Source organism: Pristiophorus japonicus, chromosome 22 (assembly GCF_044704955.1).
Source record: "Pristiophorus japonicus isolate sPriJap1 chromosome 22, sPriJap1.hap1, whole genome shotgun sequence".
NCBI classification, from domain to species: domain Eukaryota; kingdom Metazoa; phylum Chordata; class Chondrichthyes; family Pristiophoridae; genus Pristiophorus; species Pristiophorus japonicus.
In genome coordinates, this window is record NC_091998.1 from 67,593,883 (window position 1) to 67,621,331 (window position 27,449).

The following is a 27,449-nucleotide window of genomic DNA, read 5'->3' on the forward strand; positions in this document are numbered from 1 at the left end:
TACAAAATGCTACAGTACAGAGAGACCTGGGGGTCCTTGTGCATGAAACACAAAAAGTTAGCATGTAGGTACAGCAAGTGATCAGGAAGGCAAATGGAATGTTGGCCTTTATTGCAAAGGGGGATAGAGTGTAAAAGCAGAGAAGTCCTGTTACAACTGTACAGGGTATTGGTGAGGCCACACCTGGAGTACTGCGTGCAGTTTTGGTCTCCGTATTTAAGGAAGGATATACTTGCATTGGAGGCTGTTCAGAGAAGGTTCACGAGGTTGATTCCTGAGATGAAGGGGTTGACTTATAAAGAAAGATTGAGCAGGTTAGGCCTACACTTATTGGAGTTTAGAAGAATGAGAGGTGATCTTATTGAAACTTGTGAGATTCTAAGGGAGCTTGACAGTGTAGATGCAGAGAGGATGTTTCCCCTCATGGGGGAATCTAGAACTAGGGTCATAGTTTCAGAATAAGGGGTCACCCATTTAAAACTGAGATGAGGAGAAATTTCTTCTCTCAGAGGGTCGTGAATCTGTGGAATTCTCTGCCCCAGAGAGCTGTGGAGGCTGGGTCATTGAATATATTTAAGGTGGAATTAGACAGATTTTTTAGCGATAAGGGAGTAAAGGGTTATGGGGAGCGGGGAGGGAAGTGGAGCTGAGTCCATGATCAGATCAGCCATGAACTTATTGAATGGTGGAGCAGGCTCGAGGGGCCGAATGGCCGACTCCTGCTCCTATTTCTTACGTTGTTATCTGCAATGTTCCAGATCCCAGTGGTGTAAGACCCTAGGCTTCAGTGTAATTCCAACATGTTGTCAAACAGGGTTTTATGGGCTGAAAGTTCCGGCCTCGCTGGGTCCGTACGGAGTGCACGCCCACCCGGCGAGGCCTCACAAAAGCCGGTTCTCGGGGCACCGTGCGCACACACCGAAAACCAACTTTTCCGATCTGTCAGGATTTCTCCGTACAGATCCTCCACATTCCCGGGAGAAGGACATCCATGCGGGAGAGATCGGGCAGTTTGCCCAACTCACGCCCAGCGACTGTCCTTCAAACTCTTACACCTGGTAAAAGCAGGCGCATCGTGTACTTTTACCAGCGTAAACATGTAAAAATGTCATTTAAACACTCATTTTTATATTATTATCATTAAGGTAAGTTTAATTTTAACCCTATTAAAACAAAAAAAATCCATAAAATATATATTTTTTTCGAAAACATTTAATTATAATTAATTTCGATTAATTTTAAATATGTGAGGTGTTTTATTTATTTATTTATTATGCTGTGTTTTGGCGTTTTAGGGGTTTTCTCATTGATAGTAATGGCAACTCGTACAAACGGAGTTCCCATTTTTATCAATGAGAATACTGCCTAGTGATTGGTGGTCCAGGCCCATGTGACTCCAGTGCGTACGTATGTATGTGAAAGACATCTCCCCGAGCGCTGCGCAGCGAATCTCGGCCTCCGACCGGGATCCTCCATTCCTCCGGGACCACCAGGTACTTTTGTCGATTTTATTCGGGTCGGAGGTGTTCGTATGAAGGAAGCCTCCGATGGCAATTTTCCCCTCAATATGTTCCCACTTGCCTGGATGAGTGCAGCTCCAACAACACTCGAGAAGCTCGACACCATCCAGGACAAAGCAGCCGCTTGATTGGCTCCCCATCCACCACCTTCAACATTCACTCCCTCCACCACCGGCGCCCCCTGGCTGCAGTGTGTACCATCTACAAGATGCACTGCAGCAACTCGCCAAGGCTTCTTCGGCAGCACCTCCCAAACCCGTGACCTCTACCGCCTAGAAGGACAAGGGCAGCAGGCGCATGGGAACACCATCACCTCCACGTTCCCCTCCCAGTCACACACCATCCCGACTTGGAAATATATCGGCCGTTCCTTCATCGTCGCTGGGTCACAATCCTGGAACTCCCTCCCTAACAGCACTGTGGGAGCACCTTCACCACACGGACTGCAGCGGTTCAAGAAGGCGGCTCACCACCACCTTCTCAAGGGGCAATTAGGGATGGGCAATAAATGCCGGCCTTGCCAGCGACGCCCACATCCCAGGATTAATAATTTTTAAAAATGTACTGCAAGGGTCTTGGAAACCCTGGGCAAATTTTTAACCTACCTTGAAGTGAATTTAAAGGTTTAGTGAGTGGAGAGGCTGCCATCTGCATTGGCAAATGCATAGAAGCAGAGCTCTTTCCTGGGCAGAAGAGACAGTTCAGCCGGTGTAAATCGGGTACGGACTGCCTGCGGCACTAGCACTGCAATCACCAATCTGAGATTTATAGCTTCAGTCCAATTAAAAGTCCAAACATTTGTAGGTCTGGCTTGAATGAGATTCCTGACTCGATATTGTGCATCACCTTTATACATAGCAATACATATAGTTAATTTATTTTGTGATTGTTTCTGTTTTTATTGCAGAGCAAATCATAGAAAAAGATGAAGGTCCGTATTATACACACCTTGGCTCTGGACCCACAGTGGCAGCAATTCGAGAACAAATGGAAGAAAGGTACGTTGGGACCAAAATTCTATCCTTTTCTGAAACGTGGCATGGTCATAGGATGAAATATTAGGTGCACAGATACTGGGAGAGGCAACTGGCACTGGAGTGAAGAATAGTGCAGAAACTGGAGGGGTCAGACAGAGGGCAAGTATGAGGCAGTCGAAGATGAGTTTGCCACGCCTGAGCGCAAATGCACGGAGTTTGATCAAAGAGATTGGTGAGCCTCAGGCACAAGTTGTCGCATGGGACTGTGATATAGTGGAAATAACAGAGACCTGGCTCAAAGAAGGTGCAGATTGGGAACTTAATATTCCTGGCTACAAGGAATTCAGGAAACCGAGAGAAGGAATAAAAAGAATGGTGTGGCGGTCTTGGTCAAACAAAATGTAAATAGCACTGGAAAGGGATGATGTCGTTGAGGGGTCAAAGACATGGTGGGGGGAAATTCGGTCATACGGCGCCTCCGTTGGGGCGGTGTCCCGGGCGGAGCGGTAACTTTTGCGGCGGAAATGGTTTGCGTCTGTGCCGCAAAATTCATCAGCTGGGCCCGGAGTTTGGAGCGGGGCGCTAAGGAAGGCGTTGCTAAGGGAGGCGTTGCTAAGGGAGGCGTTGCTAAGGGAGCGTTGCTAAGGGAGCGTTGCTAAGGGAGGCGTTGCTAAGGGAGCGTTGCTAAGGGAGGCGTTGCTAAGGGAGGAGTTGCTAAGGGAGCGTTGCTAAGGGAGGCATTGCTAAGGGAGGCGTTGCTAAGGGAGGCGTTGCTAAGGGAGCGTTGCTAAGGGAGGCGTTGCTAAGGGAGGCGTTGCTAAGGGAGCGTTGCTAAGGGAGGCGTTGCTAAGGGAGCGTTGCTAAGGGAGGCATTGCTAAGGGAGGCGTTGCACGCGTCCTTTAGGGCGCTAGGCCGGCTGAGCAAGTGGAAATCCCCCGAGCTAAACAGCCGGCCTCGGAGCGCCATAACTTTCCCAATCCATAGCTCACATCACCACAACATAAATCGGCAAAAAAACAAATTTAAAAAGCAATCACACTTACCCGAGGTCAGCATTACTTACTGCGACATCTCGTGCCGCTCGGTTCCACGGGTAAATACTTGAAGGGAAGAAATGATGGTGCTATGGGGAAAGAGCAGTGGGTGGGAGTAACTGAATAGTGGGCATGGCACAATGATTTCCTTTTGTGCTGCAGCGTTCTATGACTGTGTGGGAAGTGATGCTGGGATACGCTGGACACATCGGTGCCCCTGAAATTGCAGGGTCTGTGTCGGCGAGCTCTCAGAGTCCGCACAGAGTGTGCATGGGCAAAATCCGGAACTTGTGATCTGGCTATTTGCCCAACAACTGCCCACACAACTCTTCCGGCTGGTAAAAGCAGGCTTGGGGCCTGTCTGCATCAGCGTAAGGACACGGGTTACATAATACATTTACAAACGCAAAATTACGCACATAATTGCGTTCGTGCAAATATTGGCCCGGATTATAGTCATTGTGATGTTTCAAATTATTTATCAGAAAATTACTTTTTTTTTTAGTTTTGTGCAATGAATAAAATTGCAATTCTATCATTATTAGAATTCTGTACGTTGTATAATTATTTGGGGATTCCATTGCATATCATTAGGGGATTCCCTTCGTAAGTAATTGTAATGGGATTCCCCTTCGTCATTGGAGGATGAGGCTCAAGTGATCCAGGTACATTTCAGAACCGTCTGGGTCCCCGAGGTCTGTTCACCATTACGCAGGTAGAATCCTACTACTCGCAGGCTGGGGGGCCGGGAGATCATTTCGTAAATGAATCACGGGTCCGCCTTCGGAGTATGCCTCTGACTGCGATTTCTAGGCCATTATGTGTCAGCTGTGGCTCAGTGGGCAACACTCTCGCCTTTGAGTCAGAAGGTTGCAGGTTCAAGTCCCACTCCAGGGACTTGAGCGTGAAAATACAGGCTGACACTCCCAGTGCAGGGCTGAGGGAGTGCCGCACTGTCGGAGGTGCTGCCTTTCGGATGACACATTAAAACCGAGATCCCATGGCACTATTTCAAAGAAGAGCAGGGGAGTTATCCCCGATGTCCTGGGGCCAATATTTATCCCTCAATCAACATAACAAAAACAGATTATCTGATCAATATCACATTGCTGTGTGTGTGGGAGCTTGCTGTGCGCAAATTGGCTGCTGCGTGTCCCACATTACAACAGTGACTGCACTTCAAAATTTCATTGGCAGTAAATGCTTTGAGACATCCGCTATATAAATGCAAGTGTTTCCTTATTATTTTATCCGAATGTACTGTTTGCTTACACTGTGCAATGTCTGTACTGTTGCACTTATATATTGTACAAGAGGAAAGGTGCAGGCACCTTCGTCCATCGTTACTTTGTCCCTTGTCTTATCCCCCTTGCTGCTGAAACCCTAATCTGTGCCTCTATCAGCACCAGGACTGAAGCTGGAAACGAAGGGGAAAGGTCACCTTTTCCCTTCAATCCCCCCAACCAGAAGGTGCAGTGTCTGCTTCTCGTGGCTTCTTTCCCAGCCCCAGCACAAACACCGTGACCCACCCACCCACTGCCCCCCCCGACCTTCCCCTCACACACCCCCGCACACCCACCCCCCCTGACCCCCCGTTCCCCCCCTCACACCCACCCCCCCGACTCCCCGTTCCCCCCCTCACACCCACCCCCCCTGACCCCCCGTTCCCCCCCTCACACCCACCCCCCCTGACCCCCCGTTCCCCCCCTCACACCCACCCCCCTGACCCCCCGTTCCCCCCCTCACACCCACCCCCCCTGACCCCCCGTTCCCCCCCTCACACCCACCCCCCCGACTCCCCGTTCCCCCCCCTCACACCCACCCCCCCTGACCCCCCGTTCCTCCCCCTCACACCCACCCCCCCAACCCCCCGTTCCTCCCCCTCACACCCACCCCACAACCCCCCGTTCCCCCCCCTCACACCCACCCCCCCTGACCCCCCGTTCCTCCCCCTCACACCCATCCCCCCTGACCCCCCGTTCCCCCCCCTCACACCCACCCCCCCGACTCCCCGTTCCCCCCCCGCATACCCACCCCCCTGACCCCCCGTTCCCCCCCTCACACCCACCCCCCCTGACCCCCCGTTCCCCCCCTCACACCCACCCCCCCCGACTCCCCGTTCCCCCCCCTCACACCCACCCCCCCCCGACTCCCCGTTCCCCCCCCTCACACCCACCCCCCCCGACTCCCCGTTCCCCCCCTCACACCCACCCCCCTCACACCCACCCCCCCGTTCCCCCCCCTCACCACCCCCCCAACCCCCCGTCCCCCCCCTCACACCCACCCCCCCGACTCCCCGTTCCCCCCCTCACACCCACCCCCCCTGACCCCCCGTCCCCCCCCTAACACCCACCCCCCCTGACCCCCCGTTCCCCCCCCTCACACCCACCCCCCTGACCCCCCGACCTCCCCCTCACACCCACCCCCCCGACTCCCCGTTCCCCCCCCTCACACCCACCCCCCTGACCCCCCATTCCCCCCCTCACACCCGACCCCCCGACCTCCCCCTCACACCCATCCCCCCAACCCCCCACCCCCTCTCACACTCCCCTGCCCCCCTCTCACCCCCCAGTCCCCCCTCACACCCCCCCCCCCCCGCCCTGGCCCCACCTCCCCACTGATTACGGGAAGGGTTGGTGATTGAATCGCTCCTTTCCCAATTTTCCCACGACACAATGAACAAAAGAAACGGGCGAAACCCATGTTCAGGTTCAATTAGAAGAAGGAAAGACTTGCATTTATATAGCGCCTTCACGACCACCAGACGTCTCAAAGCACTTTACAGCCAATGAAGTACTTTTGGGAGTGTAGTCACTGTTGTAATGTGGGAAATGCGGCAGCCAAGTTGCGCACAGCAAGCTCCCACACATAGCAATGTGATAATGACCAGATAATCTGTTTTTGTTATGTTGATTGAGGGATAAATATTGGCCCCAGGACACCGGGGATAACTCCCCTGCTCTTCTTCAAAATAGTGCCGTGGGATCTTTTACATCCACCTGCGAGAGCAGACAGGGCCTCGGTTTAATGTCTCATCTGAACGTCAGCACTCCGATAGTGCAGCACTCCCCCAGCACTGCACTGGAGTATCAGCCTGGATTTATGTGCTCAGGTCCCTGGAGTGGGACTTGGACCCATTTGCAACAAAGGCTGCTTAATGACACAGGTGTCCTTTCAGGAACAAAAACAATTTAGGCTCAGATTATTGGTCAGGCTTCAGGAAAATAGATTGCCTGAGTAATGTGAATATCTGCTGCAAAGGTCACTGGGCTGTTTTTCAACATTATTTTCCTTATTTATAATGAGCGGCTGGTTAAGAACATAAGAAATAGGAGCAGGAGTAGGCCATAAGGCCGCTCGAGACTGCTCCGCCATTCAATAAGATCATGGCTGATCCGATCATGGACTCAGCTCCACTTCTCCGCCCGCTCCCCATAACCCCTTATCCCCTTAAGAAACTGCCTATCTGCCTTAAATGTATTCAATGTCCCAGCTTCCACAGCTCTCTGAGGCAGCAAATTCCACAGATTTACAACACTCTGAGAGAAGAAATTTCTGTTTTAAATGGGCGGCCCCTTATTCTAAGATTATGCCCTCTAGCTCTAGTCTCCCCCATCAGTGGAAACATCCTCTCTACATCCACCTTGTCAAGCCCCCTCATAACCTTATATGTTTTGATAAGATCACCTCTCATTCTTCTGACTTCCAATGAGTAGAGGCCCAACCTACTCAACCTTTCCTCATGTCAACCCCCTCATCCCCGGAATCAACCGAGTGAACCTTCTCTGAACTGCCTCCAAAGCAAGTATATCCTTTCGTAAATATGGAAATATGGGGATAATGTTCTCACGTGGATAGAGAACTGGTTGGCAGAAAGGAAGCAAAGAGTAGGAATAAACGGGTCCTTTTCAGAATGGCAGGCAGTAACTAGTAGGGTACCGCAAGGTTCAGTGCTGGGACCCCAGCTATTTACAATATACATTAATGATTTAGATGAAGGAATTGAATGTAATATCTCCAAGTTTGCAGATGACACTAAACTGGGTGGCGATATGAACTGTGAGGAGGATGCTAAGAGGCTGCAGGGTGACTGGGACAGGTTAGGTGAGTGGGCAAATGCATGGCAGATGTAGTATAATGTAGATAAATGTGAGATTATCCACTTTGGTGGCAAAAACAGGAAGGCAGAATATTATCTGAATGGTGACAGATTAGGAAAAGGGGAGGTGCAACGAGACCTGGGTGTCATGGTACATCAGTCATTGAAAGTTGGCATGCAGGTACAGCAGGCGGTGAAGAAGGCAAATGGCATGTTGGCCTTCATAGCGCAAGGAATTGAGTATAGGAGCAGGGAGGTCTAACTGAGTTGTACAGGGCCTTGGTGAGGCCACACCTTGAATATTGTGTACAGTTTTGGTCTCCTAATCTAAGGAAGGACATTCTTGTTATTGAGGGAGTGCAACGAAGGTTCACCAGACTGATTCCCGGGATGGCAGGACTGACATATGAAGAAAGATTGGATCGACTAGGCTTATATTCACTGGAATTTAGAAGAATGAGAGGGGATCTCATAGAAACATATAAAATTCTGACGGGATTGGACAGGTTAGATGCAGGAAGAATGTTCCTGATGTTGGGGAAGTCCAGAACCAGGGGTCACAGTCTAAGGATAAGGGGTAAGCCATTTAAGACTGAGATGAGGAAAAACTTCTTCACCCAGAGAGTGGTGAACTTGTGGAATTCTCTACCACAGAAAGTTGTTGAGGCCAGTTTGTTAGATATATTCAAAAGGGAGTTAGATGTGGCCCTTACAGCTAAACGGATCAAGGGGTATGGAGAGAAAGCAGGAATGGGGTACTGAGGGAATGATCAGCCATGATCATATTGAATGGTGGTGCAGGCTCGAAGGGCCGAATGGCCTACTCCTGCACCTATTTTCTATGTTTCTATGAAACCAAAACTGCACGCAGTATTCCAGGTGTGGCCTCACCAATAACTTATATAGCTGTAGCAAAACTTCGCTGCTTTTATACTCCATCCCCTTTGCAATAAAGGCCAAAATTCCATTGGCCTACCTGATCACTTGCTGTACCTTCATACTATCCTTTTGTGTTTCATGCACAAGTACCCCCAGGTCCCGCTGTACTGCGGCACTTTGCAATCTTTCTTCATTTAAATAATAACTTGCTCTTTGATTTTTTTCTGCCAAAGTGCATGACCTCACACTTTCCGACATCATACTCCATCTGCCAAATTGTTGCCCACACACTTAGCCTGTCTATGTCCTTTTGCAGATTTTTTGTATCCTCCTCACACATTGCTTTTCCTCCCATCTTTGTATTGTCAGCAAACTTGGCTACGTTACACTCAGTCCCTTCTTCCAAGTCGTTAATTTCGATTGTAAATAGTTGGGGTCCCAGCACTGATCCCTGCGGCACTCCACTAGTTACTCTTTGCCAATCAGAGAATGAACCATTTATCCCGACTCTCTTTTTTCTGTTAGTTAGCCAATCTTCTATCCATGCTAATATATTACCCGCAACCCCGTGAACTTTTATCTTGTGCAGTAACCGTTTGTGTGGCTATGTTGTATCAAGCTGAATTTGCTAGAACAGGTACACATTCACCTTCTGACAGCGAAATAAAGCAGCTTAACAATTTGTAAGTTGGCCTTATCTCACTGATGTGTTAATCGGTTCATCTTTTGGATGATTGGCAAAACACAAGTGAGGCACATTCCAGGATCGTGGTATCCAGTTCCGATAACAATGGGAATCTCATTATTACATCCCCTATCTTAGGCTATTGCGCGTCTATTGGGTAACAAAATTAAATGTCTGATCTTGAAGGACAAGGGTCCACTTTATGGAGAGACTGATGATGCCCAGGAGAAGAAAGCAAAGGAAGACTTGGATTTATATAGCGCCTTTCACGACCATCTCAAAGCGCGTTACAGCCAATGAACTGCTTTTGAAGTGGAGTCACTGTTGTAATGTAGGAAACGCGGAGCCAATTTGCGCACAGCAAGCTCCCACCAGAGAACCCACAACCTTCTTACTCAGAGCTGACTGCTACCCACTGAGTCACAGCTGACACAAGAGAATATTCAAAACCAACCCAAAATTTGCAACAATCACTAAGATTAGTTTTGGGGATTAGTAATCAAGTGGTTTTTTTTGATAACAGCTAGCTTGAAGGGTAATCATTTTTAATCAAAACATGTTTGGAAAACCTTTTTATCATTTGAGGAAGAGTAGCTTGAAAACCTAAGCATATCTGTTGCCACTATATCACAGGCAAACTTGAGGAGATTTGATGGAGGTGTTCAAAATCATGAGGGGTCTGGACAGAGTAGAGAGAGAGAAACTGTTCCCATTGGTGGAAGGGTTGGGAAAGAGAGCGCACAGATTTAAGGCGATTGGCAGAAGAACCAAAGGCGACACGAGGGAAAACGTTTTTACGCAGCGAGTGGTTGGGATCTGGAATGCGCTGCCTGAGAGGGTGGTGGAGGCAGACTCAATCGTGGCTTTCAAAAGGGAGTAGGATAAGTATTTGAAGGGAAGCATTGCAGGGCCCCAGGGAAAGGGCGGGGGAGGGGGACTGGCTGAGGTGCTCCTGCAGAGAGCCGGCACGGGCTCGACGGGCCGAATGGCCTCCTGTGCTGTGATTCTATGGCCTAGAAATCTGGGTCATTAATGCCTCCCATTAGGGGCGCTAATGAGGCGCAATCGACTTTGCGCTGCGCCATGACTCCTGCTAAATTCGGCAGGAGTTTAGCGCCCTTGGTAACACACAGCAGCCCAATCCGCTGAGCCAGCGATGCTGACATCATCACTGTGCGCAGCACCCCGTTAGCCCCGGCCCCTGAAACTGTGGCGGGCTATGACAGCGACAGTTGCAGGGGACATGGCCAGTAAATCACGGGGCAAAGCTTAAAGGGGAGGTGCACTGCATTAAGAAAATGTTGTGATTTTTTTCCTGCATCGCGTTGACACTTTCAACGCGGGGTCGATGTCGCGATCCAGCAGCCCGGTGCTCTGCTTGAGTGCTGGGCTGTTGGCACGCCAACCCCCATTCCCCGGTGGTCCTTTTTTAGCTGAAGAGTTTGCAGCTTGGGCCCTTCCCTTTAATTCTGGGAAGAGCCCCTCCTACGGGCAGCGCAACGCGGCTCAGTGTGTAGCCCCGCGCCGCGCTCCCGCTCCGTACCCCGCTCCGCACTCCGCTCCGCACCCCGCTCCCGCCCTGTCTGCCTCACTCTCACTCACAACCCGTCCGCCCTGCTAACGCCCCACAGAAGAAGCGGAGAGCTTCCTTAAGCGCTTCACTTCCTTTCGGGGGGCGGTAACCCCAATTTTCTGCGCCTGCTGCGGAATGTCCCGCCTCCCGGGACACAGCGCCCCAAGTGTGGCACAACGGAATTTCACCCCCGCGGTTTCAAACTTGCACTTTTTGCATTACGTGTTTCCAAACAAACAAAAAAAATAACAAAGGAACTTTGGCAAACTCTTTGGTCATAAAAAAACCCAAGCCCTTTTAAGAATGCGACCTATTCAAGATGGAATACTCATTAAACACAAACAAGAAATATCAGAGTATCATGCTAATCTATCCAAAATGCAAATGGTCCACCACTTGCAGCCATGCTCACTCATCATTAATCAGCACTCCGCTGTTCCGTGGCATCGTGCCAATTGTGTACATTTGCTGCCAGGCCACACTCCTTACACACATCGGGCCTGAAGAGTTGGATCCCATCCAATATATCTTCCTGGTCCGGCTACCTCAATCTAAATTACAGGCGTTCCAAGCTGGACTGATTCGATTGGATCACTGGATTCCAAAGTGAATCCAGATTTGCAGTGTAAGCAGGCCCTACGAAACCTACATTATAAAAGGCCGCTTCAAAGGAGGGGAGCTGGAATCCAGATGGGGTTGGAAGCATTTCCAGTTGTGTTGCTTTCCCTTGATAGGATGGTTTTACGGGCACGCAGACCTTTCAGGAACCACAACTCCTTCTCTGACATCGCTGGGTTTTTTTAACCTCCGTGATCTGAGTATTGAGCAGGCAAAGCAGATTGTGATTAAAAAATAACTTCCCGCGTGACCCGCGCTTTCACATCCTGTTGTGCTCTAGAAAGGATTAGTTTGTCACGTGAGCGGGTTTTACAACAGGTACCCAAGAACTGCTCACGTTGTTCCATTACATCCTGTCCTTAATTTACCCTGGGTACGGAAATATATCTTGATTTTGAGAATCCTTCACACATTTTCAAGAACTGTAAATATTCTGTGAAGTGGTTCTGCTTTCCACAAGTAGTAGCTAGCAGTATCAGTCGTGGCTCAGTGGGCAGCACTCTCGCCTCTAAGTTAGAAAGTTGTGGGTTCAAGTCCCACTCCAGGAACTTGAGTGCATAAATCCAGGTTGACACTCCCAGTGCAGTGCTGAGGGAGTGCTGCACTGTCGGAGGTGCCGTCTTTCGGATGAGATGTTAAAACTGGGGTCCTGTCTGCTCTCTCAGGTGGACCTAAAAGATCCCAGGGCACTATTTTGAAGAAGAGCAGGGGAGTTATCCCTGGTGTCCTGGCCAATATTTATCCCTCAATCAACATTTCAAAAAACAAATTATCTGGTCATTACCACATTGCTGTTTGTGGGAGCTTGCTGTGTGCAAATTGGCTGCTGCGTTTCCCAATTACAACAGCGACTGCACTCCAAAAGTACTTCATTGGCTGTAAAGTGCTTTGAGACAGCCAGTGGTTGTGAAAGGTGCTATATAAATGCAAGTTCAGTTCTACACATATTTTAGAAAGAATCCTAACTTGTACATGTACATGTCTAACCGATCTTTCCAACCCCAGCCCCCTCGTCCTTCACCATTCCCCATCCATGGGCATCTTCTGCGGACCCTGACAATCTGTTGTTTAGCCATTGATCAGAAACTATAAAAGTGCAATCCAGGCTGAAGTGATTTGCAATTCTTTTCGCTTCTGTTTTTATTTCTTCTTTCAAAGCAAACACTGTTGGGAACTCTGAGTTGACATTTTGTCTTGACTGAATCAGTCAAGGTTATAAAAAAACTCTCACAGGTGGATTATTGAGTCTTCTGTGTCCGTGCCGACTCTCAGCCAGTCTCCCCCTCCTCCGCCCTTTCCCCGGAGCCCTGCAATTATTTCCCTTCAGGAACTTATCTAACTCTCGTTTGAAAGCCACGATTGAGTCTGCCTCCCCCACCCTCTCGGGCAGCGCATTCCAGATCCTAACCACTCGCTGCGTAAAAATGTTTTCCCTCATGTCGCCTTTGGTTCTTCTGCCAATCGCCTTAAATCTGTGTCCTCTGGTTCCCGACCCTTCCACCAATGGGAACAGTTTCTCTCGATCTACTCTGTCCAGACCCCTCATGATTTTGAACACCTCGATCAAATCTCCTCTCAACCTTCTCTGCTCCAAGGAGAACAACCCCAGCTTCTCCAGTCTATCCACGTCACTGAAGTTCCTCATTTCAATGTTGACGTGACCAGTCACATCTCAAACATACTTGAAGCGAGGCAGAAACCTGATCTGTGCCAAGGCTTTCTGGGCCTCTATCGTTATTATTGTTAGTCGGCACAGGGAACCTCGTTCATTCACTGGGCCCGAAGATCAATTGCACAATCATATTCACTGATCCGTAAACAACTACACCATTCTAGGGGAGGAGCCCCATGTTCATTTGGAGCAGGTGACACAAATCATGGAAGAAATTAAAATGAATGATTCACGGTGTTATGTATGCAATAAAGGTTCAAACTGAGTACTGTTTAACTAAGCCAGGTACAATCTTGGCTCTGCTTTATTTAGGCCCAAAGTGCCTGACTCTTAAAATGGCTGGCCTTTTATACCAGAGCAGCACCATGTGCGTGCTGCTCACTGGCCTCCAACAATGACACCATCTGGTGGCCACAAACAGCATGTACATACATGACACACTGTCTCAACAGCAACTCAATGACTGCATCCAAGTGCTGCTTTTTCAATGGTTTAACTTTTTTTCTTTCCAACTTTCTCCATTCTTTGTCCCCTCTTCTGCAAAGAAGATGAATCATGTTACTGCTGCTACCTCACTTGAGTTATGAGCTTATTTGCGAGCTAACAGAACCAGTGCAGGAAGACTAGCCGATGGTGGGGCCATCACAGACAAGTCCATGAGATGTCCACACAAACAGCAGGCCTGAGAGTACTGCGTGCAGTTCTGGTCACCTCATTACAGGAAAGATGTGATTGCACTGGAGAGGGTGCAGAGGAGATTTATGAGGATGTTGCCTGGACTGGAGAATTTTAGCTATGAGGAAAGATTGAATAATTTCCTTGGAACAGAGGAAGCAGAGTGGAGACCTTGTTGAGGCGTATAAAATTATGAGGGGCCTAGATAGAATGGATAGGAGTGGCAGAGGGGTCAACAACCAGGGAACATCGATTTAAAGTAATTGCAAAGAGGTTTAGAGGAAATATAAGGGGAAATTCCTTCACCCAGAGGGTGGTGGGGGTCTGGAACTCACGGCCTGAAAGGGTGGTAGAGGCAGAAACCCTCACCACATTTAAAAAGTACTTGGATGTGCACCTGAAGTGCCGTAACCTGCAGGGCTACGGACCGAGAGCGGGAAAGTGGGATTAGGCTGGATAGCTCTTGGTCAGCCGGTGTGGACATGATGGGCCGAATGGCCTCCTTCCGTGCTGTAAATTTCTACGGATTCTATGATTATGACTCGCTGGAGAACAATTTAGAGTGAAAATACTGACCTCATTTCCCATTGCTAGTCTCGGGACACAGACACCAATTGTGGTGGCTTTTTCAGCTGAGATCAACAAAGTAGTACACAGCTGCCAGCAGCAAATCACGGGATGCTCTCCCCCCATTAGCCATGAAAGGACTCCCATTGTTTAACTTTTGTCGGCTAGCCATAGCACCCTCGCCTCTGAGTCAGAAGGTTGTGGGTTCAAGTCCCACTCCAGGGATTTGAGCACAAAAATCTAGGCTGACACTCCAGTGCAGTGCTGAGGGAGCGCCGCACTGTCGGAGGTGCCGTCTTTCAGATGAAACGTTAAACCGAGGCCCCATCTGCTCATCAGGTGGTCGTAAAAGATCCCACGCCACTATTCCGAAGAAGAGCAGACCAGTTCTCCCTGGTGTCCTGGGCCAATGTTTATCCCTCAACCCAACATTACTAAGGCAGTCTATCTGGTCATTAACTCTTTGCTGTGTGTGGGAGCTTGCTGTGCGCAATTGGCTGATGCACTTCCTACATCACAACAGTGACTACACTCCAAAAATACCTCATTATCTGTGAAGCGCTTTGGGCTGCCCTAAGGTAGTGAAAGGCGCTATAGAAATGCAAGCCTTTTTTTTTTAAAGAGAGTCAAAAGTTGCTTGGCAGATACATATTCCAACTGAACACCACCAGAGAGGTAAAACACTGAATTTGGGCCTGCAGCACATATTAAACATCGATGTTTTCCTCGTGCAAACATCAATAGACAATCGGCAGAATTATTGTCATCAATCTCTGAATTGACAAAACAAACTTGCAGATTGTAATGCTAGGGTTAGCCTAGTCAAAGGGAAACTTTTTAACCTGACACCATACTTATACTTCTTCTCCCGTACGGATTTAGCAAAGCAAATCAAACATCAATATCGAGGTCGGATATCCAGGCCCAAGCTCCCGGTGTAACAGCGTGGATATTCCGCAGGCTGCCTGTGAATTCCCTCTGAGGGCAGGGCTCGATGATGTGCTCCAGGGTCTGATTAGGAGCTCCACAGTCACATGATGGGGAGGCTTTAATCTTCCACCAATGGAGAAGGTGCAGCATCGACCGTGACCGGTTCTGAGGCGGTCGATGGTTGTCTACTGTTTGCGACGAAGGTTTGATCCTTCAGGTTGTGCTGTGGGCTCCTCGATAAGGAATCCATTCCGTACGTCACAGTTCTTCCAAACATTTCGCTGTCGGTCATCGAGGCTGAGGGGAGATCGCTGAAGGGCTTCGGCAACGGTCCAGAATGGCCTCTGGATCTGAGACGGGTCGGTGGCAGGTTGTTCCAGTCGGCCTGGATCGGCCTGTCTGCTGGTGTAGTGTTGTATTCTCTGGAGACGGCGTATTCACGGCGTAGGTGTGGGGGTGCGATGTTTCCCAGCACGGGCAGCCACGGTGTTGGTGTCAATAAAAGCGTCCCGCTGATAAATCTCACAGTAGGATTCAGCTGGGCATCAACGGATTTGGCATGCGGACTCGATAGCCATGCCGGAGAGCAGTATTGCGCTCTAGAGCGTTGTGTTCATATTCTATTTATTCGTTGCCGCTCACAGGACGAGCATTAGGACCCTGCGGCAGCTAGTCACAGTGGTTGTATTCATGTTGGTTCTAACTGGTTTGAGACTCTATTTTGGGTTGTATAAAAGCCCAGTTAAGTTTGGTTACTTTACTCCTGGCTCAGTTTGTCAGTTATTTACGCATACACAACATGGAGTATACCAGGGCGCGTGCTGCCGTACGGAGGTTGGAGCAACTGCTTCCCATGTGGAGCCAGCGGATTTCTGGATCAAGTTGACCCGACTCTTTAATTTCTTCCCAATGTTCTGGAGATATTGACTCCTGAACAGGAGGGGTTTTTAGCATGGTTTATTTATACTGATGTTTTGTGATATACAGAGAAACACTCTGCCATAGACCCGGCAGGCCAAATCTCCTGTTTCTGTGTTACAACATTCTGTAAATTGAGTCAATCCATTCTCGGTATTTTTGATCTGTGCAGATAGATTGAGCAGAACAACCTCATTTATATTTTCTGATTTTTAGGAGCATTAGTTTCACTGGAGCAATGGGTGTTGTTTTAGCACTGGTGTATACATGCTGCCAGGGTACGTATACCTGCACGGGACGGTATTTGTTGTGTTTTATCCTACACAGGCCGGCATGGAATGTAATGATGGAGAGAAAGCAGGAATGGGGTACTGAAGTTGCATGATCAGCCATGATCATATTGAATGGTGGTGCAGGCTCGAAGGGCCGAATGGCCTGCTCCTGCACCTACTTTTCTATGTTTCTATGCATGTGGTACAGAAGGCATTACCAATTGAAACAGGGAGATTCAACAGTTGGGATAGAGGGAAGCAGATTGATGACTAAATGACCAATGTCTAAAGTGGGTTGTTCTTAACACCACTACCCACTCAGCTCGCGGAGATCACCTGCACAGTACTAGGTTTGCGAAGTCAAAGTTTGGACAAGTTGCAGTTTAATCTATTTTCCGAAACAGGGTTTAATTATTGCATCAGAGAGAAGTATATTTTGCTGTACATCTTTGACGCAGTACAGTGAAAAATTACGCTGTCTGGAAAGTGAAGAATGGGAGTGAAATTACATAAAGATGGTATTTCATTATATTTCCAAGGCTTTGAAATTGGCCTCCTTAGCACCTCTCGTTATCACCTCCAGGGGGCGACGATGGGGCGCTAACGACTTACCGACCAGTTAAGTGAACGACGCCCGCTAAATTGGCCGAAAAGTTTGCAGCAGAGGTAGCATATTGGTGCTACGTGATTGTGACGCCATTATCCTGCGCATCGCCCCGGGAGCGCCCCGGACCCGAACTCTGGTCCCACCCCTTGCAGCATCACCGGGCGACAACACCGACAGCTGCAGGAGGCCGGGTGCTTCAGGGGCCGAGGTCAGAACAGAAATTGTTCAAATGCTTGTTTTCAATTTTCCCGATTCCTGTTCGGCCGCGATCAATCGGCCGGCGCTCTGCTGCGTGCGTGGGGGCTGATGGGGCCGGCGCTCTGCTGCGTGCGTGAGGGCTGATGGGGCCGGATAGCGGCTGCCATTGGGGACCAGCTCACTGGGCCCAGAGCAGAGCCTCCAGCAATGGCCCAATGGAGTGTCGGGTCACGGCAGTGCTGCTCGGGGCAATGTGCTACGCTGCACCACTCCCGTCCCGCCCACATCCTGTCGCGCTCCAGGCAGGAAGTGGATCGCTTGATTTAGCACTGCCCTTCCTGGAGAGCTAACACGGAATTTACAGAAAGTTGAGGATCATTATCGCCTGCCGCTAATTTTACCAGCTTTCAAAGGGCGCTCCCAAACTTCTCCCCCCAGGTTTCTAGGCAGTTTGCTTGTTAATTATAAAATATTTATTTTAGTTGCTTCTTGAAGATAATTAATATTGTGAATGCAGATCTTTTATATTTTGTGAGTGCCTAACAGTGTCTCTGGACATGGGGCACGACCGGGATTCGTTCCTGGGATGTGGGCGTCGCTGGCAAGGCCGGCATTTATTGCCCATCCCCCTAATTGCCCCTTGAGGAGGTGGTGGTGAGCTGCCTTCTTGAACCGCTGCAGTCCGTGTGGTGAAGGTGCTCCCACAGTGCTGTTAGGGAGGGAGTTCCAGGATTGTGACCCAGCGACGATGAAGGAACGGCCGATATATTTCCCAGTCGGGATGGTGTGTGACTGGGAGGGGAACGTGGAGGTGGTGGTGTTCCCATGCACCTGCTGCCCTTGTCCTTCTAGGTGGTAGAGGTCGCGGGTTTGGGAGGTGCTGCCGAAGAAGCCTTGGCGAGTTGCTGCAGTGCATCTTGTAGATGGTACACACTGCAGCCACGGTGCGCCGGTGGTGGAGGGAGTGAATGTTGAAGGTGGTGGATGGGGAGCCAATCAGGCGGCTGCTTTGCCCTGGATGGTGTCAAGCTTCTTGAGTGTTGTTGGATCTGCACTCATCCAGGCAAGTGGAGAGTGTTCCATCACACTCCTGACTTGTGTCTTGTAGATGGTGGAAAGGCTTTGGGGAGTCAGGAGGTGAGACACTCACCGCAGAATACCCAGCCTCTGACCTGCTCTTGTAGCCACAGTATTTAGGTGGCTGGTCCAGTTAAGTTTCTGCTCAATGGTGACCCCCAGGATGTTGATGGTGAAATAAGGATACATGTCGGGGACTAGTGTTTTACAGAAATTAAACTACCCCCTAGTGGCACAAGCCATGTAACTCACGAGTATTGCAGGCATATTGTAGGTTTGTAGCTTTGTAGGTTCCAAGATGAGTGGTGTGTGGGCTTTCATCATCATCATCATAGGCAGTCCCTTGGAATCGAGGAAGACTTGCTTCCACTCTTAACATGAGTTCTTAGGTGGCTGTACAGTTCAATATGGGAACCACAGTCTCTGTCACAGGTGGGACAGATAGTTGTTGAGGGAAAGGGAGGGTGGGACTGGTTTGCCGCACGCTCTTTCCGCTATCTGCGCTTGATTTCTGCATGCTCTCGGCAACAAGACTCGAGGTGCTCAATGCCCTCCCGAATGCGCTTCCTCAACTTAGGGCGGTCTTTGGCCAAAGTCTCCCAGGTGTCAGTGGGGATGTTGCACTTTATCAAGGAGACTTTGAGGGTGTCCTTGTAATGTTTCCTCTGCCCACCTTTGGCTCGTTTGCCGTGAAGGAGTTCTGCGTAGAGCGCTTGTTTTGGGAGTCTCGTGTCTGGCATGTGAACTATGTGGCCTGCCCAACGGAGCTGATCGAGTGTGGTCAGTGCTTCGATGCTGGGGATATTGGCCTGGATGAGGACGCTAATGTTGGTGCGTCTGTCCTCCCAGGGGATTTGTCGGGTCTTGCGGAGACATCGTTGGTGGTATTTCTCCAGCGACTTGAGGTGTCCATGTTTCTGAGCCATACAGGAGGGTGGGTATCACGACAGCCCTGTAGACCATGAGCTTGGTGACAGTTTTGAGGGCCTGGTCTTCAAACACTCTTTTCCTCAGGTGGCCAAAGGCTGCACTGGCGCACTGGAGGCACTGTTGAATCTCGTTGTCGATGCCTGCTCTTGTTGATAGGAGGCTCCCGAGATTGGGGAAATGGTCCACGTTGTCCAGGGCTGCGCCGTGGATCTTGATGATTGGGGGGCAGTGCTGTGCGGTGAGGACAGGCTGGTGGAGGACCTTTGTCGTGCTGATGTTTAGCGTTAGGCCCATGCTTTCGTACGCCTCAGTAAATACGTTGACTATAACCTGGAGTGCAGCCTCTGTATGTGCTCAGATGCAGGCGTCATCTGCGTACTGTAGCTCGATGACAGAGGTTGGGGTGGTCTTGGACCTGGCCTGGAGATGGCGAAGGTTGAACAGGTTCCCACTTGTTCTGTAGTTTAGTTCCACTCCAGCGGGGAGTGAGGTGGAGCATGGCAGCAAGGAAGATTGAGAAGAGGGTTGGAGCGATGACGCAGCCCTGTTTGACCCCAGTCTGAACATGGATTGGGTCTGTGATGGATCTTTACAGAGACTGTCGATGAGTGCAGGTGAAAGGTCTGCTTCAACGTTACAATCCGTGCTCAAAATCTAGCACAGGTGTAACTCAGCAGGTGCAGATACTGTTGTTTGCTTGCTCGTGGTATGATATCACTAAATTTCCATGTTATTTCTACCACTCAATCCCAAGTTAGTTCTCAAAGTCTCCTGCAAAACAAGCATTAGGTTAAGTCATGGCAATGTGAGACCCTGTGGGAATATAGATAATGACACAAACAGAGACTAAATAATCTGACTATATTCTATATTCTCACGTTATTTTGAGTTCTTTTGTGGGCTGAATACGAGCCCACGCTGGCTTCAGTATTCCTGAAAACCTCTTGTGATTTACTGATTCAGACACGGTCTTCAGCCTCAAAACAAAACTTGCACGATAAAGCATTTAAGTGCATTCAATTCGACAATAGCAACCCAAGGCAGAAAATATACACAGATGCAAATAATAAAAAGGTTATTGGGTCCTTGAAAGTATTTCTCTTTCCTGCTGCCATCATTTCTGCATAATAAATACATTCTGCAAAGAATAAGTATTTGCAAGTCTCCCTCAATTTGCTACCCCCACTCTTCAAGGCATTGACTCCATCTGCCCTGCAGTCACCTTATAATCGCCCTGCAGAACCTTGCCCAGATAGTCCTCCTTCATCGCTGAGCATGACCTGAGTGTCAGCAGGCATCACAAACCCAACTCCCAGCTCTCCGCTGATGCCCACCTCCACGGAACTTTCAGCACAGTGACACTGGACAGTAATCAGACCGTTCCAAAACCCTGCCTGGTTTCCCCACCTGTAACCAAGGAGCACACAGGCCAGTTTTACAGCTCCTACTGACGCACCAGCTAACATTGAAAAGAAAAACGAGACAGACTTGCATTTATATAGCGCCTTTCACGACCACCGGACGTCTCAAAGTGCTTTACAGCCAATGAAGTACTTTTGGAGTGTAGTCACTGTTGTAATGTAGGAAACGCGGCAGGCAATTTGCGCACAGCAAGCTCCCACAAACAGCAATGTGATAATGACCAGATAATCTGTTTTTGTTATGTTGATTGAGGGATAAATATTGGCCCCAGGATACCGGAGATAACTCGCCTGCTCTTCTTCGAAATAGAGCTATGGGATCTTTTACATCTACCTGAGAGAGCAGACGGGGCCTCGGTTTAATGTCTCATCTAAAAGATAGCACCTCCGACAGTGCGGCACTCCCCCAACACTACAGTGTTAGACTAGCTTTATGTACTCAAATCCTGGAGTGGGACTTGAACCCATAACCTTCCAACTCAGAGGTGAGTGTGCTACCCACTGAGCCACAGCTGATCGCTGACATGTTTCAGAGGGGCAATGATGCCGAACGCAGTCAGTACACACAGCACTGCAGGTCAATATCTCCTTCTTTGGCTCAGCATCCTTTTTGGTTCTCTGTGAAGCAGCTCAAAATGTGTTAAAGATGCAACTCGCCAAGGCTTCTTCGGCAGCACCTCCCAAACCCGCGACCTCTACCACCTAGAAGGACAAGGGCAGCAGGCGCATGGGAACACCACCACCTCCACATTCCCCTCCCAGTCACACACCATCCCGACTGGGAAATATATCGGCTGTTCCTTCATCGTCGCTGGGTCACAATCCTGGAACTCCCTCCCTAACAGCACTGTGGGAGCACCTTCACCACACGGACTGCAGCGGCTCAAGAAGGCGGCTCACCACCACCTTCTCAAGGGGCAATTAGGGATGGGCAATAAATGCCGGCCTGGCCAGTGACACTCACATCTCAGGAATGAATAAAAACATGTAACTGCAAATTGATCTTCAAATGGTGCATTTTAAGCCTTGTTGCTCATTTGGCATTGAATACAGTGATACGTAACTTGCCTCTTGTATGCAATTTAATTGCATCTGTTTCCGTTCATCTGCTTCTCTGCGGTAAAGGGATTAACCCATTAAAGTTGATATAAAGAAACACCTCTGGGCGAGTCTGTGACTGTGCTGGACCAGCTGGAGCCCAGGAATTCCAGCAACACACTCTAAAGGCAAGGGGTCGGGTTTTTACAAGCTCACCCATGAGCTCATCTTTCAACTGCATCCAAGGCAATACCTTATGGCAGAACAACAAACAGTTCAGTTAGAGAATAATGTATATTTGCAAATTAATTATAAGTCAGGTTTCCGCTCTTAATAAAGTCACCAAAGTGGGAGGAGACCCAACAGGTTGCCAATAAAGCACAAGATGTGATTTTTCTTTACGAAGACTGGGAGATATTTTCAAGGGAGCGTAATGGTAATGTTACTGAACCATATGTTGAGTGTGTGAGGTTGCAGCCCCTCTTCCAATATTTGAAGGGGCTGCTCCTCAATTTCTGGTTGCACTTCAGTCCCACACTCCTAATCTTTGGGCACCCTGTGCGGAGGGGAGTGGGCAGGTCAGAAGGCCTCCTCGTAGGCCTGCTCCTGGGCACAGCCAAGGGAGCCATCAGCCGGTCCAGGCAGCGGGCGGTCGAGGGGGTTGTTCAGCCCGACTGCCTGCCTCTCTTCCGCGGTTACATCCTGGAGATGGAGCACGCGGTGTCCACCGGTACGCTCGCGGCCTTCCGCCAGAGGTGGGCGCCGGAGGGACTGGAGTGCATCATCACCCCTGGCAACCAAATTTTAATTTGATTTTAATGTCTAAAACTTAATTTGTTTATTGTGTCGGTTTTATTGCCCCCCCTACGTTTAGCCAGGGGGCGCTTGTATAATTTGTGTTTTAGTGCCCTCAAAAAAAATACAAAACCAAAAAAAGGGGGGGGCACTTGAAAAGGTTTTGGAATGTACCCCTCCCCCCACAACCACCTTTAATCAGGGGACACTTGATTTATTGTTTTGCACTAAAATAGTTGTAGTTTTACTTAAACTAGTTGTAGAGCTGTTGCATTGGGAGTGGCTTAGCCAGTTACGTGATGTTCACAAGACTCAATAAAACCCCAGCCAGTTGCGTTCGGGGGGTCCACGATGGGGCAGCTGGTTGTGAGCCTGGTGGATGAACTGGTAATGTGCAGTGTGATTGTTAAACCTTTGTTAATAAACCAACTAGTTCTCAATAGCAATGTGTTGCTATGAATTCTTAAGCAAAGAACCCATGAAGCAAATATATTACAAGTGCCTTTGTTTCTTTATACTTAATGTCAGCCGTGGCTCAGTGGGTAGCACTCTCGGCTCAGTTACACACACACCCACCACATACACAGCTCTCTGCCTCATAAAACACACAACTACACTCTGCCTGAATAAAGGTTTTGAAACTTGCCCTCCAGCTCTCCTTCAAATAATTTCAAAACACATCCCGGCAAATTCTGTCATCCGCTGAAGAGAAACATGTTTCCAGTTGAACTGGAAAAATCCTGCCAAGCCTCCCTGAACGAGTACTGCCCTGCTCAGAGTGCAAGCTCTCCCTTCAGCTGACAGTCACAGCTCTGGGCAAGAATATCACGCCCAAGTCCATGCTTTTAGAAGAGGCGGAGACTTTCGATATAAAACATTCATGGCAATATTCCAGGACAGAAATGAGATTTAGAGTTAAATTTAAGCATGTTGTTCTGAAATATGCAAGTTGTCCATGTTTATATTTAAGCTGCGGACCTTATTTTGAACATTTGAGGGGGGGAGAATTTCAGTATCGCCCTGTTTGGCGCATTAACTTTTGAAAGCTCAAAAAATTATCGACAGTCGCTGACGATTTTTGGCTTTTTCTAAATTTGGTGTTGGCGCTCGAGAAAGTAAGTGGAGCCTAAATTGAGTGTTCCACTCCCTTCCCGGAGCGCTGAAGGACGCAGATGGAGCAGGAGAGGTGCAGCGCTGCACAATGTCCCCAGCAGCGCCGCCGCGATCTTAGGCACCTCCTTAAAGGGAAGGGCCATTGCTGTGCGCTCTGCACTGGGAGCAGCGAGCTGGTCCTCGACGGTAGCCACGATCCGGCCCGATCCAGAGTGTCGGGCTGATCGATCGCGGCCCAGGAGCTCTCGAAAAAAATCACTTTATGCGTTGTTAAAGTCTTTTTCCTACCCGCGCCAACCTCTCCTTTAAGCACCTCCCCTGAGGCACCCGGGCTCCCGATCGACACTTCCTGCTGCTGTCGGTGTTGTCGCCCAGCGATGTCGCAGGGGGCGGGACCGAAGTTCGGGTCCGGGCCGTTCCCGGGGCGATGCATGCGGTGATAACATCACGATCTCCTGGGTGAAGGAGATCGAGGCGCAACGCGTTACCGCTGCCGCATACCTCTCGCCGAAGTTAGCGGGAGTCGTTCATCTCATCGCGCCCAGTCAGTAACTCGCTAGCGCCCCATTAACCCCACCCCTCTCACGGGAGGCGCTATGGAGACCAATTTCTAGGCCTTGAAATTTTAATTGCAGAGAAAATTGTTGTCAAGAAATGATTTGAATGATTCAGTTAGTTCATTTCTCATGTTATTGGTAGGTTTCCTGAATAAACATTCAGGAAACATTCAGGACGGATTATTTTCCTAAGTCCTTAAGACTTTCTCATTGATATTTTTCTGGACAATTTCCTCACCTGAGATTGCGACATTCCTACGGATTTTTTACAATTTTTTTTACCCAAACAACAAAGTATGGTGGCAAAAGTGTGACATTATAGAAAGCAAATGTAACACAACAGACAGACACAAGACTGATAATATATTCCTGATATCTTTTAGAACATTATAAGAAATAGGAGCAGGAGTCGGCCATACGGCCCCTCGAGCCTGCTCCGCCATTTAATACGATCATGGCTGATCCGATCATGGACTCAGGCCCACTCCCCATAACCCCTTATCCCCTTATCGGTTAAGAAACTGTCTATCTCTGTCTTAAATTTAATCAATGACCCAGCTTCCACAGCTCTCTGAGGCAGTGAATTCCACAGATTTACAATCCTTTGACAGAAGAAATTTCTCCTCATCTCGGTTTTAAATGGGCGGCCCCTTATTCTAAGACCATGCCCCATAGTTCCAGTCTCCCCCATCAGTGGGAACATCCTCTCTGCATCCACCTTGTCAAGCCCCCTCAGAATCTTATACGTTTCAATAAGATCACCTCTCATTCTTCTGAACTCCAATGAGTAGAGGCCCATCCTACTCAACCTTTCCTCATAAATCAACCCCCTCATCCCCGGAATCAACTTAGTGAACCTTCTCTGAACAACCTCCAAAGCAAGTATATCCTTTCCTAAATATGGAAACCAAAACTGCACGCAGAATTCCAGGTGTGCCCTCACCAATATCTTATACAGCTGTAACAAGACTTCCCTGCTTTTATACTCCATCCCCTTTGCAATAAAGGTCAAGATACCATTGGCCTTCCTGATCACTTGCTGTACCTGCATACTAACCGTTTGTGTTTCATGCACAAGTACCCCCAGGTCCCGCTGTACTGCGGCACTTTGCAATTTTGTTGCTCACAATGAATTGAACATTTTATAAGAACAGGATGTTACTGGCAAGTGGTATTATCAGCAACGTCAATTTATCAGCATTGTGGGCAACCCTGGGATTTGGGAGCATTGGGATGGGGGTTTGCAATCCAGCTTGGAATGAGGTCCCAGGCTCTAGCAGTGCTTTGTGAGGGAGACAGAAGCTATGGTGTCCAGGAACACTGGAGTATTGCCCAGTGGGATCCAGGTGCATTCAGCCATTTCCTGAGATCAGTGGGAGAGCACCGTCTAGACCAGACAGCACGGATTGGACAGCCTATTGGATTCTGAGCAATGAGAACCAGATACAGGATCTTTAGGAAGTGATCCTAGGTCCAGAACCAATAGAGATGGGTTATGTTTTTTTTTTATTCAGTCACGGATGTGGGCATTGCTAGCAAGACCAGCATTTATTGCCCTTCTATAATTGCCCCTTGGGAAGGTGGTGGTGAGCTGTTCTTTGGTACAATGGAATGTCTCGCTGGGCCATTTCAGGGGCAGTTAAGAGTCAACCACATTGCTGTGGGTCTGGAGTCACATATAGGCCAGACCGGGTAAGGACGGCAGATTTCCTTCCCTAAAGGACATCAGTGAACCAGATGGGTTTACGACAATCTAGTTGTTTCATGGTCACCATTACTGATACTGGCTTTTTAAAATTCCAGATTTATTTAATGAACTGAATTTAAATTCCCCAGCTGCCGTGGTGGGGTTTGATCTCACTTCTCTGGAGTCACGCCTAGTAACTTAACCACTGTGCTACCATTCCTGTTTTGGGCGGTTGCCGAGGTCTGAGAGTATTATCTGGCAGCCTTGAGGTTGCACTCAGGCATCCCTTTGCCATTTCATCCTTTGTCAGCCAGTTCCAGCCTGAGCACACGCCGGCCTAGAAACAGATTATCTGGTCAGTATCACATTGCTGTTTGTGGGAGCTTGCTGTGCGCAAGTTGACTGCTGCGTTTGAACCGATGGACCCGAGGTGTACCCAATACTGGGCCCAGGGCCTCGATTCGGTGAGGGTGGTCAGTTGTGGTCACCTGCTGGACACCCAGAGGTTGCCAGCGATGAGCCTTGGAATGTCAGGCCACTGTGTGGTCAGCAGAGGTTTCAGGGTCATGCTCGAAGGGGAGTGGAAGGGAAGATGATCTTCAGGGGGTCAATGGGGAGGCGGGTGGGGGTGAGGGGTGATCAGGAAAGGGAGCGATCGGGAGGACGGTGTGGAGATACAATCAGGAGCAGGTCGAGTGGGTGGCATGCAGCAGCTTGTGGTTTTATTCTGTAGCCGGAAGGAGCACACCTGCGCCTCAGATTAAGTATTCTTTTAAAAGTCACCTTTTTGGTGACGCCCTCTGGTTAGGCCAACATGTTGTCCTGGTTTTCCTGCGTTCAGGGCAACCCAACTTTACACATAGTTCCTCAAACATGTATCAGGCCCCTTATTTGTGTACACAAAGGGACGAATGCCTATTTCAGGTGGGAGCCCTGGATGCCTATTCTTTTGTTTTTATTCGTTCCTGGGATGTGGGCGTCGCTGGCAAGGCCGGCATTTATTGCCCATCCCTAATTGACCCTTGAGAAGGTGGTGGTGAGCCGCCTCCTTGAACCGCTGCAGTCCGTGTGGTGAAGGTGCTCCCACAGAGCTGTTAGGGAGAGAGTTCCAGGATTGTGACCCAGCGACGATGAAGGAACGGCCGATATATTTCCCAGTCAGGATGGTGTGTGACTGGGAGGGGAACGTGGAGGTGGTGCCTATAGCAACATGACAGGCAGGGCACCTCTGACTCGTAATAAGCGCACCCTTCCTGCCCGCTATATTGGAGTCTCGCTGCCTGGGATTCGTGTACAAGGCCACCAGGTCCCTCTGAATATTGGAGTCTCTCACCTTTTAAAAAAATTCTGCTTTTCTATTTCAACAATGCAACAGTGACTATACTCCAAAAGTACTTCATTGGCTGTAAAGCACTTTGAGACGTCCGGTGGTTGTGAAAGGCGCTATATAAATGCAAGTCTTTTCTGCCGAATGCCTTCTGAAAATCCAGATACACTACATTCACTGGTTCCCCCTTATCCACCCTGTTAGTTACAACCTCAAAAAAATGAACAGATTTGTCAAACACTAAGGGCCCAAGTTTCCACACGATAAAAAACGGGTGCC

The 27,449-nt window shown here is 49.2% G+C and overlaps 1 protein-coding gene across 2 annotated transcripts in view; it reads left to right on the top strand.

The window, feature by feature from the left end:
• LOC139235130 (methylcytosine dioxygenase tet3-like) overlaps positions 1–27,449 on the top strand; it is a 430,715-nt gene that overhangs the window by 330,275 nt on the left and 72,991 nt on the right. For both annotated transcript variants that reach the window (XM_070866340.1, XM_070866341.1), the window contains one exon: positions 2,428–2,518. In XM_070866340.1, coding sequence (XP_070722441.1) covers positions 2,428–2,518 — 91 coding nt within the window. The remainder of the gene's footprint in view (positions 1–2,427; positions 2,519–27,449) is intronic.